Source organism: Numenius arquata, chromosome Z (assembly GCF_964106895.1).
Source record: "Numenius arquata chromosome Z, bNumArq3.hap1.1, whole genome shotgun sequence".
Taxonomy (NCBI): Eukaryota; Metazoa; Chordata; class Aves; order Charadriiformes; family Scolopacidae; genus Numenius; species Numenius arquata.
The window spans coordinates 47,244,120-47,256,389 of NC_133616.1; the positions used below are offsets into that span (position 1 = coordinate 47,244,120).

The 12,270-nt window shown below is 36.8% G+C and overlaps 1 protein-coding gene across 1 annotated transcript in view; it reads right to left on the reverse strand.

Annotated features, from left to right (window-relative positions):
• Positions 1-5,137: 5,137 nt before the first annotated feature.
• CNTNAP4 (contactin associated protein family member 4) overlaps positions 5,138-12,270 on the reverse strand; it is a 231,613-nt gene continuing 224,480 nt past the window's right edge. The window contains exons 22-24 of the mRNA XM_074166807.1: positions 9,667-9,885; positions 9,190-9,261; positions 5,138-5,331 (exon numbers count right to left, since the gene is read on the reverse strand). Of these exons, the coding sequence (XP_074022908.1) occupies positions 5,138-5,331; positions 9,190-9,261; positions 9,667-9,885 (485 nt within the window). The remainder of the gene's footprint in view (positions 5,332-9,189; positions 9,262-9,666; positions 9,886-12,270) is intronic.

A 12,270-nucleotide genomic window follows, 5' to 3' on the forward strand; every position in this document is an offset into this window, starting at 1 on the left:
AGCTGGTGAAGGGCCTGGACAATAAATCTTGTGAAGAGCGATTGAAGAAGCTGGGACTGTTTAGTTTGAGGAAGAGGAGTCTGAGGGGACACCTCATCACTCTCTACAACTACTTGAAAGGACATTGTAGAGGGGTTGGTGCTGGTCTCTTCTCACAGGTAATTAGCGATAGAACAAGAGGGAAAGGCTTCAAGCTGCAGCAGAGTAGGTTTAGACTGGACATTACGAAAAAATTCTTCACAGAAAGAGTGGTCAGACACTGCAATAGACTGCCCAGGGAGGTGGTTGAGTCACCATCCCTGAATGTGTTTAAGAGCCGTTTAGATGCAGTGCTGGGGAATATGGCATAGGGGAGAACTTTGTAGAGTAGGGTTGATGGTGGACTCGATGATCTCAAGGGTCTTTTCCAACCTGAATGATTCTATGATTCTATGAAGCTAGAAATTAAATGAGATTTTATGTCAATGTTTGAACGAAAGTCATCCGTCTCCCTGAAATGCAGTTGTGATGTTTGTTTCCTTTCTTGACAATGGCAAGATCAAAGTTTAAGAGGTTTGGACAATGTATCCAAAGAACCCTGCCAGTTCTTGTCAAAAATTACTTTTCAGACAGCCCTTCAAGAATGAGGAGGAGCATGGCTTCTTAGCAAAACACAGTCTATAAGCACCTTTGGTTTTTTGCTTCTGTTTCTCATATTAGCTTTAACACTTTCTGTACATAAACCCCTTAAACCTTTCCTTCCCACCACCACCAAAAAGCCCCAAATGAAGGTTCTGAAAAGAGTAAATTTCAAGGAAAGTTCCTTTATTTTCCTATTCTTTTAAGAATGTACTTAAAAAAGCCCACTGAAATTACTTCAGTACCTTCATACCCCTACCTTTTTATTTAGCTCTGATTTCTTTAGGATTTTTCATTTTTATTCCTTCTTGATATGGCACAATCTCATTGAATGATCAAAACCACTATGGATTAATTATACTTTTGGCTGCAAAATTAGGAGCTAGATTTGATTAAATTATGCAGCATTTCTCCATGACCACTACAGAGAATGTGCATTGTACCCCAAAGACTAGGGTACATGTTTTTTCAGCATGGATTTTCTGACTTAGCAAATATTTTTCTGTTAGGAAGATGGTTCTTCCCCTGTGGCATCACATGGCTTATACAGCTACAGCTCTGCCTTGAGTGTAAACTGTTGCAATTGCTTCTCAAGGTAATTAAATTCATTTCAAAAGGGTATTTTCTTATCAATCGTCTACTGATCTGCATTAGTTGCATTTTCTGATTTTATCTCACACTGGTGCTGCAGGCATCCTGGCATCTAAATATGAATCTGTGTTCTCTAGTCTACACAGCAGATTCCTCCCAGGAATTCTCTCTCTTTTGTCATTCATACATTTTTTTCCTTGTATGTCACGGCCATGAATAATGGTTCTGTACATGTATTTTGACTGTTAGTACATTTCATGTTAAGTTGTGTGCTAAGCTTATTACGTATTCTTCATCTACACAACAGTGGAAGTATTGGAAAACGTTTTCCCAAAACCTAACTAAATTGTACATATACGCTAAATGTTGAGTACATAAATAATTATAAGCCCTCTGTAGTTAGCACCCACACAAAGTTTTAAAAATGTACACACTGCTATTTATTTTCTAGTGTACTTAAGAAAAATATGTTTACCATGGAAAATGTGTTGATGTGTAGTAAATTTGTTACATTAGCAGTCTGTAATATCTATAAATAACCACACTCACCAATAGATTGTGTGCACTTCTACATATTTTTACTGTTTAAAAAAAATCAGTATATTGTTGTCAGGTCTAAACATTTTAATACAAATTTTTTAAAAAATATTTTCCTCAGTTTATTTTTAAAAAGTGTTTATTAACAGGGAGGTGAAAGGGCACACATCGGAATAGAGAATCAAAAAAGGGACAGCACAATGTTGTATGATGTCTCAGTGCACTTTGGTGTCACCATTATTTTGTACCCATAGAAATGCAGCAAATAATGGAAAATGCTACCTCATTGATTATGAACCTGTATATTTCGGATTCAGGTGACAAGTATATGTTCACTCTTCCTACAGATGAAAATGGGCATTTGCATCTTCAGAGACACACAATTAGTGTATGCTACAAATCTTAAGATAGGTGTGCATTCAACAAAAGTGATTTCTGGTTTTCCCCTTAGATTCCTTCACATGAAAAAATGCTGTAAAAAGGTCTTTGAATGAAATAATGTGCCATTCACACGGGTGTTTATACCCTCCCCCCTCTTTTTTCAATTAATCTGAAATAGGGGGTTTACTCAGCTTTTCCCTTCCTGTTGCTTTAAAAAATTCTAAGGAATAGGGAAAGAAAATATTTATTCATTTGGAAGGAAAAAGTAAAGGAAGAGACCTTTCTCTCCATTAAGACACACAATAAAAACTAACAAGGAAATAGAAGTAAAAGCAAGTGATTGAGAAGTTAGATTTCCATACTTCCACCTTCTCCTGGTGTGGGTACCCTTTAGGTATTATTAGGTTAGTATATGGGTAACTCTTATATGAATAGTCTGTCTTTTATCATTCAATCAATGATTTTGGTGATCTAATGCATTACAATCATTACAATTAACACTGTCATACAAGTTTTGTCCCACAAGGTTACTACATCCCACATTGATAAAAACAGAGTAGACTGATCACTGTGGATAGATTTGTTGATATCAGTGACACAAAAAGCTGGACGCTAACATATCTATCATGGGAAGGGAAATCCTCTTGAGATGCAGGGGGTTTTGAGTTACAATGAAGCCCATGGAAGGATTCTTCTTGAATTCAATGCAATTTAGGCCAGACCCTTGAAAAGGAGTCATAATTTTCACTTTAAAGTAACTAACTAGACTGAGAGAGTCCAAAATAGCAAACTTAACAATTCAAGGTCTTCTTCTCATGACCCATGTGAGGCTTTTGTCTCCTCCACTCCACAGCCACAAAATAGGGTATTCTCATCCATATAACTTGTTGGCAACAGTACACTGCCATTCTTTCCCCATGTTCTGTCCTTTCTAAAGGTGACCTATTGTCATCGACCAAACAGTGTATCAATGAATATACTAACATATACATGACATGGATACCCAGTTCTTGTTCCTAGGTCTGCAGCCTGTTTAATCTACCATAGATCCATGTAGAATTGCAAAAGTGAGAACAAGCAGAAAGCAGTGCACCTTAATCTGAACAATTTCTGATTGCAGAGCCTCCAGATACCAAAAAAAAAAAAGGAAATAATTTGTTCCTAAAAAGGAAGTTAAGCAGTACAGGAGGAAGCAGAAAAGGAACTGTAGAATTTTGAAAATAGAAAGTAAGGATTGATGGAAGAAAATAAGCTTTAAAAGATTATATCTGATAGACATTTACATTTACAAATACCATTTCTGTAAATAATTTTACATATTAAAGGTTTTGGCACATTATATCAGGTTTCCATGTCTTCATAACGTTCTTGGCCATCTATCATAAACATTTTCTAAATTTCACAGTCTAGGGTCTATCTTTGATTCTCCTCAGTGAAAGAGGAGGAAAACAATGACTAATATCATTGCTTTCAATGGAAGCAGATTAAAAATCAGTTCTGAAAGGTGTTTAAATTTTAAGCTGAAGTCTACAAGGACACAGAATTCCTGATTTTTTTCTTAGATCCAAGATGTAGGCACACAGTTTTCTGTCTGGAGAAAAAAAGAATATCCTTTGTGTGGGGATCAGTTACCTAAATATTGGCATCTAGTGCCACTTTCAATGCCTTTGCTATTCTACCCAATTCCCAGATGTGTCTTCCAAAAGCCACATATTTTCTGTAGAATTTATAACATTCCCACCAGGCCACATGGGTTTTTCAAGTACCCTGTGGTGTCTAAAGCAACATTACAATCTTCTGCTTAGACAACTTAAACCTACCCTTCATATCTGGCAATTTGTTTATATATCAGAGACAGCTCTCATTTACTCTGTCAGGATAGTAAGAACCTGTTTAATTTTGTGTGGTATAATCAGACCTTATCACACAGAGGTATAGTAGGTACTATTAAAGGTGAAGAACAAAAGTATTTGAGTAGCAGACACTGTACTAGACCCTAAATGTCCTAATTCTATTGTCATAATAACCATAAATAGTTTCTATAATTTAGAACAACTTAATCTTAAGGTCTGGAGCAGATCATAGATACAATGTTTTCAGAGAATGCATTCTAGATAGTGCATAAAGCATAACTTGACAGAAGAAGCATTACTAATTTCCAGGGACAATAACTTTGATCATCTTTTGGTGTTTTTATTCATGATAATTTAACTATTGTTAATATGTTACTTGATCTTTCCAAGCAAACATCTTGGGTTTTGTGATCTAAATTCTAGTTAAAATGCCTAAAATGTGCATGACTCTCTTGGTGCCGTCACTTGATTATAAGTGAAAACCTATTGCAAAAGTGATTTTACAGCATTTCAACACAATGTTCACCCTTCAGCTCTAAGTCCTGCTAGGCTTTCCAAAAAGAAGGGATAGTGATGATGTTGGTCACATCCCAGGGGAAAGAAGTATAGTTTCTTTTGGACACCAAACTCCATGGCTCACAAGCAGATGCTGACACCAGTCAACAGCAGTTCAAAAGGGCATTTTCAGTTTGAGGAAGTAAGAGGGATCACTATAATGCAAGCAGCATTTCTTTGTAACAGAAAGTTTTAGAATCCATCTTTCACCTTGAACAAAACTCCAGAATCAAATTTTAAAGAAAAGGACAGGAATAACTTCATAGCAATTTTCCCACTCAAAAATCATATGTAGTATGTACGTTAAACTTCAGCTGTAGAAGGTCACATCAGTACAGTCAGAAACTACCAACAATGAAATTGGTTACAATATCTAATTCACTGTTACATAAAATGCATTTATGGAATAATAGCTAAGGAATGCATGTAATAAGAGGCCCCCTGTAGCAATCACTGAGACTGAACATATGCAGTATGATAAGTCTCAAATCTGTTGCATTTACTGTAGAGTGCAAGAGCTTTTTCTGTCCATTGAGAGCCCCCGGCTTAGCAAGGAAGTCAGACTGTCATATTATGATGTTAATTTAAATCATGAATGTCGATCAGAAGAAGTATTCCTTTTGATTTTCATTGGCTGTGTTTTGCATGCTGAGCTCACTTTTCAGTGCAGATTCAGCACTGTCTTCATTTTCAGATCCTTTTGCTTCATTTTTTGAGTGTATGCCTTTTTTTTTATAAATGCGGATGGCTATGGCGGTGATGCAAAGTAGGATGAATATCACAACTGCTATCACACCTAGGAGAAGAAAAGAGAAAAAAGTCAAGAGAAAGGATAGTAACTCAAGTGACAGAGAGTAGGACAAAGAAGGAATGAATCCATCACGTAATGGAGGGGGTTACAGCGAAGCCCCAGAAATAAGAAGTCATAGCTACTATCAAACCAGAAACAACATTGTAGTATTAGCTCCATGTGATTGTTTTGAAATTTTGCACGCTATTAATAAAAATTTAAAATAATGCCATAGGATACTATCATTTTTGAAAGTTTGAAATGGAAGACCAGTAGAGGCCTTAGGGTAGTATAGATAAGAGGGTGTCTTTTCCTCCTGCACCATCAACCCCTAGCTCTCTGCCAGGCTGGGAATTCAAGCCAGTGAACGTTTGAGGAGGCTTTCCTGCCAAACAATGGCTACTATGACTTTCTGCTCTTCCCCAACTCTTATGAGTAATGGACTAAGTACTCTCCCTTTTCTCAGTCACTCATGTCACTCAGGACGCTTTCTCACGCCATATACCATCAGGAGGGAAGGGGACGTGTCCCATCATCAGCTTTCACCTGCCAATCATCTCTCCTATCACTATTTCAGGTCTGGGGAAGGAATCTGGAGAGCAAAAGCAGAGCAGAACAGGTGAGGACAAAAGTACCAATCGGGAATTCTGAACCAAGTTGTCTATCAGCTCTGCCTGTGTATACCACAAAGTCCAAGACTTAGACCCCTTGCAGTCGCATTCACAGAATTAGTTCCATTCACATCCATTACTCCATACAAATTAGCTCAGACCACAGATCATAGAATCACAGATGACTGGTTCTGACTGAACAATGCCGTTAATGAGGAGAATTTATAAAAAAAATGTAAAATAGTTCACCACAGGAACACCAATGCAAATCGACCAGTATTTATACCCAGCTATTGTCAAGTCAAATGGGACATAAATTCTAATGGTTATTGTGCCTCACCGAAGAAAATCCCATCTCTGTTTATCTGTATTATTTGGCACATAATAATAAATTGAAGAGGTTTAGTGATCTATATTAACTAGGGCTCACATTTCTGTAACTGCATCATTGTAATGGATCTACAATGGTTATAATACTAAAATCAAGGCTTACTTCATGTTCAGGTTGAAATAATATAAATTTGACCCCTTCCCTTCTCTTCCCTTCCCTTTCCATTAGTGGCACTTGTTCTGACATCATAGGTGTATTTTTGCTTTGCATGGCTATGTGGCCTTGGGTACACAAGTAAAGGTCTCACTGCAGACGGTAGTGAGCAAGCTTCCTTTTCCAAGAGTTTTAACAGCCCCATATGATAAGGTAACATCATCATCAATACAGCCACCTGCTTATGGTGTTCTAGCTGATCTGTTAGAAAGCGAATGGGCAGGAACATAAGCTTTACAAGGGGACTCATCAGGTACCATATGTGCCACATACCCAACACAGACTAAATGTAATGGGCACTTTTTTAAATTTTAAAGGCAACTATTTAAGATTTACTGAACTGTTACCTGGGCACGCTGCTCCTAGCGCAGCAGATTACAAACAGTAAGGAAACAGATACCTCCCACAGAGATAATCATGACTTTACAGACTTCCAACCCACCTCCTCTCTTCCTCATTCTTCCTCTCCTGATGGTCTCAGACCCTCAAGTTTATGAGTCAGAGGTTGGTCAGGAAAGGAATTTGAGGAGAAATGAAACATAAAGGAAGCAGAAAGTAAGACTAGGCTGCATGGAGGAAAAAAAGCACGAAACAGTCCGGGAAACAGTTGTAATGCAGTGGCTCAGCTATACTAGATGAAGGAACAATCTGCTGCATATCTTGGCCACTACTACAAGAAAAAGGAAAATACATAGTCCCTTAGAGATGTAAATAAAAACGGACCATATAAAATTCAGCACTTGCCATGTTTTTCACTCTCTAATATAAGCAGCCATTCTTAATGGTAGCAATATAAACTTTTTTGTGTGGTATCTTCTTCTCTGGAATAGATTCTATAATCTTGTTTTCTTATTTAGATTAAATGGAACAGTCATTCCTTTGTTTCATAGTCACAGTACATGTCCCCTGCAAGGGCTTGTCGACAAACTTGCCTTGTCTGAAGTAGCTGTATTCGTACAATTCTGTTATACTCATTTAAGGGTATTTACATTAAACTTTTAGTGAATGTTGTACAGCCTGCTATATTTTGGCTTTTAAACAACCATAGCTAAGCAACAGAAAAAATGTAAGTGCATATTCTCAAATGTTTTAATAACAATAAAATTGTGAGGTTATTATTATCTTAAAAATACTCTAACTATTGTAGCTTGATGTTCAAAAATGATTTTGTTGTTAGTATACCTAAAAATCCCCACCCATGCTAAATTACCTGGTACATAAAGTGATCTCCATGTACAGATGTGTATGTAAAATAATATTTCTCTTTTGAAACAGCAAAGTAATTTTTGAGACATTTGGACATAGAAGAATTCAGAGACTATGTTTTTAAATTCTTACTTCACTGAATTCAGTTGTAAAATTCTCCAAGTTTGTGTGTATAATAGTATACAGACTTATATATCACTTTACAAGCAAGGGAACTTCTAGGTTTTATTACCTCTTATTTTAGTATCTTTATTAAAGGTCACTGACCATGCAGTGTGCTGTTGGCAAGCGCTGACCATAGCAGGTACCATTATTTAAATAGTAGACACACAGGTGACTGCAGGTTCTTATCTTAACTCCACTTTCCATAGACGTAAATGTTTTTAACCTCAGCGAGAAGCTTTGGCAACTTTATTCTGCTAAATACCACCATGTCATTCATCTGCTGAGGCTTTAAAAACCCTTAGAAAGGAAACCTATTCAGAATTTAGAAGATGAAGGGGTTGAACTTTCCCTCCCCCTGCCCTCTTTCTGTTGACTAATGAAATTGATTTTTGGGTAATTTTTACAATAAAATTATTAAACAAATTGATTGAAATTGAAATTGAAGTGACTAATGGAAGTTGAAACAATGAATTATACTGCTAAAATATCATCTTCATGAGTGAAAACAAGTTCCCCTTTTCCCGAGAGAAGAAATACCACCAGATATTGTCACAGGGGAAGATTGTCACAAGAGACAAAACTATTCCTTGAAAGAAAAACACTGAACTGATACAGCAATCCAGGGTCCCAATACCAAACTCTCCTTATTAAGGCTCACTTGAGTACTCTTCATTCATGTTAAAGAAACAGAACTCATAGGCTTCCCCACTACAACAGTGATGGATCCTGGCTTAAGATCCATCTTGACTTATTACTTTAACATACTTTTTATTTTTAAGTTCTAAACCAGTGCAAGTGATAGTCTAAGAGTACCTTGCTTTCCAAACGCAGAACCAGAATAAAACTTGTCTTTGTCAAAGGATTGATTCAAGAAGCCAGATGTCATTTTCTCGAGAAAAATCTCTGTTGCTCAGATCAATTAAAGAAGATTTTGAAAGTGACTGTGTAGCAAAACATGATTTTTTGGCATAGTCAAGGAGCAATGATTGTTCTTTCTTAAATATATGCTATTTGTCTCATTTTCAAGTATTTTTTTAAGTCATAGACACTAGTATTAGGCAAGTTGGAAACCCTGCTGTTAGTATCTTGTGCTTCAGCAGAATGTTCCAATGTATAGAAACAATGATGGCATAAATATATATAATAAGAAAATATGAAAGTTATTGATTGCATTTTAAAACAATGTTTGATTTTTGTCTGTCTACTACTTGTAGTAAAATGAAGCCTTTTTATTAGTTTCCTTATGCATAAAAAACTAAACTGACTTCACTTCAGCATTGAAAGACTCACAGTTATAGGAAAAAACAGTTCCTGTAGAATTGTTACAGTCCCTATTACCTCCAATAATTGCAGCATCACTTCTAATTGCATTAGCTAAGTGCTCTCGCTCATCTGTTGGTCCAGAGTGATCTGCAGCAGGAAAAAAAGAACATGACAGAAAAATAAAGAAAAGTTTTCAAGAAGACCCAATAAGGGTTTTCAAGGAATTCAAAAAATAAAAGAAATGTACATGGTTACAGCTCATGTACAGTACAGTACAGTGGCAGTAGCATGGGTCTATAAGCATGCAAAGAAGAATAGTGATGTAGACAATACTTTGCAGAGATAAAGAGAAAAATATAAACATTTAAAAGAAAATAGAAAGGCTAGAGAAAAGGAAGTAAGCACATATAAAAGAGAATTGTTTTTCAAACGTCTTCTGAGATGTTAACCCACATATTAAAAAAAAAAAAAAAACCAAAGTTGTAATTCAGGTCATAAGTACTCTATCTAGACTTTTCTTCAGAGATAGAATAAGTGATAACCATATGCTACCTGCAAATGAATGGGTTGTTTCGCTTGATGTTGAGTCAGCTCCAGTTAAAATACCACAGTTGGATTCAGTGAAGCGTCCCCTTACAATGACAGGGGCTGAGCTGCTGTGGTGCAGTGCAGCCTTCAAAGGAGCAATGTGGTTGAACTGCACTGAAGAGAGACATCCAATAAACCCCTGAGCGTTTGCCTTCATAGTCTCCTCATCTATGTCACTGTTTACTGCTAATCAAAAGGAACAGAACACAATTAATCATAGGGCAAATGTACAAAATAAAGTGACAGAAGAATAAATTAATAATTAACCTGTGTTCCTCTGAGTATATTTGAGTTACAGCAACATACGTAGATTCACTGAATCATTTTCTTGTCTGTCTTTACCAAAAAGGAAGTCAGATACATTCAGCCTTTTTTTTTTTTTTTTTTTAACATATGATGGTAGTCTGTTGAGGAAAATGCTTTTAATTTACTATAGCAAGTGTCAAAGCAAAAAGATTCAAATGTAACTAAAATATTTAAATTAAAATGCAACACTTTTTCATTCTGCATAACGATAAGTGAAGCATGCATTCATGAAAAATACATATTTTATTAGATTTCTTCTCATAAATATGAACATTATTGGATCATATTCTTTCCACAGATTTATATATCTACTGTATCCCATCACCATCCAGTCTGTCATAACAAAAACTCTCTGAAGACCTGGAAATCCACCAAGATATTTTCTGTGAAATTCTAAAAAAATGAATGTTGTTCCAATTTACTACACATTTGAAACATGATAACATTATCTTTCCCACGAAGGGAAAAAAAAAAAGGCAAACAAAACATACCACCCCCTTACTCCCCATATTTCTTGAGCTGCTTTTCTGAGTGTATATACCCTGTCAGACCTCTCAATTTATTCACCAGTTAATACTCACTAATGCACTACTTTGGAAATGGAAAACAGTTTACTTACTTTGACAGTTCTAATTTAAGCAAAACTCTTGAAGTACTAATTATTGATAGAGGAATCTTAAGGGAATTAAGCACTCAACCTTTGTGCTAATGCAATGGGAATTTCATCTCATTCATTTCCACCTCCAGCTTATTCTAGAACCCATGAATGAACTTGTGATCTTTACAATAGCTACTGTAGCGATTTTAAATACCAATGTACAATGCACCCCTCAATACAATTAGGTTAATAGTGAAAATTGAGCTAATGTGTTTTGGCAGAATGTTGCAAAATAACACACCATCATTTTCCTCAACTATTCTCTTCCTTTTGCAATGACGATGTGCTATTAGATGGATGTCAGCCAAAATCTGCTCACCTACACTGATGGATCACATAAAGTGTTGGATGTTTAACTGCCTCTGTTCTCTCTGTACCATACCCTTCTTCAGATGATTGCCTCACTGCACTGAAGTCTCTGCTAGACCTCGATGTCTTAAGAAAAAGACACACCTGAGGTGGCAAGAAAAAAATGTCCAAACCCCTTTGTGATAAATATATATCTCTAATTATAAGTAGGATTGAAAACCACAAGAGTGAAGTGTTCTTTATTATTTTCTAGGTTTCTATAAAAATCATTTCATTAACATCGTATATGTATAATATGAAAAGAAAATAGATATTTTAAATCCTTAGAGTAGAGTGGGGTAATCCTTGTTATATGAACAAACTGGGGGATGAGAGACTGGAGAGCAGCCCCTTGGAAGAGGGCTGGGTTGATGGCGAGTTGCATGTAAGTCAACAGTGTGCCCTGGCAGCCAAAAGGGCCAATTGAGTCCTGGGGTCCATCAGGCACAGCATAGCTAGCTAGTTGAGGCACGTGATTGTCCCACTCTACAATGGGCTGGTGCAGCCTCACCTTGAGTACTGTGTAGAGTTTTGGGTGCCTCAACACAAGAAGGACATGAAACTATTATAATAGGGTGTGTCAAGAGGAGAGCAACCGAGATGCTGAAAGGTCTTGAAGAAAAGACTTATGAGGTCATTTGATTTGCTCAGCTTGGAGAAGAGAAGGCTGGGAGGTGACCTCATCACAGCCTACAGCTTCCACAAGGTGGGCAGCAGAGGGGGAGATGCTGATCTCTTCGCTCTGGTAACCAGCAATAGGACACAAGGAAATTGAAAGAAGCTGTGTCAGGGGAAGTTCAGATTGGACATTAGGAAAAGGTTCTTCACTGAGAGGGTGGTTGGTCACTGGAACAGACTCTCCATGGAAATGTTCATGGCACCAAGCCTGTCAGAGTTCAAGGAACATCTGGACAATGCTTTTAGTCTAATGGTTTAGTATTAGGTAGTCCTGTGAGGAGCAGGGAGTTAGACTTGATGATCCTTACGGGTCCCTTCCAACTCAGGCTATTAAATGATTCTATGATTCTATGTATCCACTCAGTAGAAAAAAATTAACGAAAATTTGACTTTCACTGTTAAACTCCCAGCCGGAGGTACTAACAATGTGCTTGGAATGGCCTGCCACAAAATTTCACAACATCTTGTGCAACAAGACTGTGTTGCTATGAAAATTTTATGATGGCCAGGTTTTTTACATTTACTTATTATAGTTAAAACTAATTACATCTATACATCCACTGATTTCGGTAGAATCG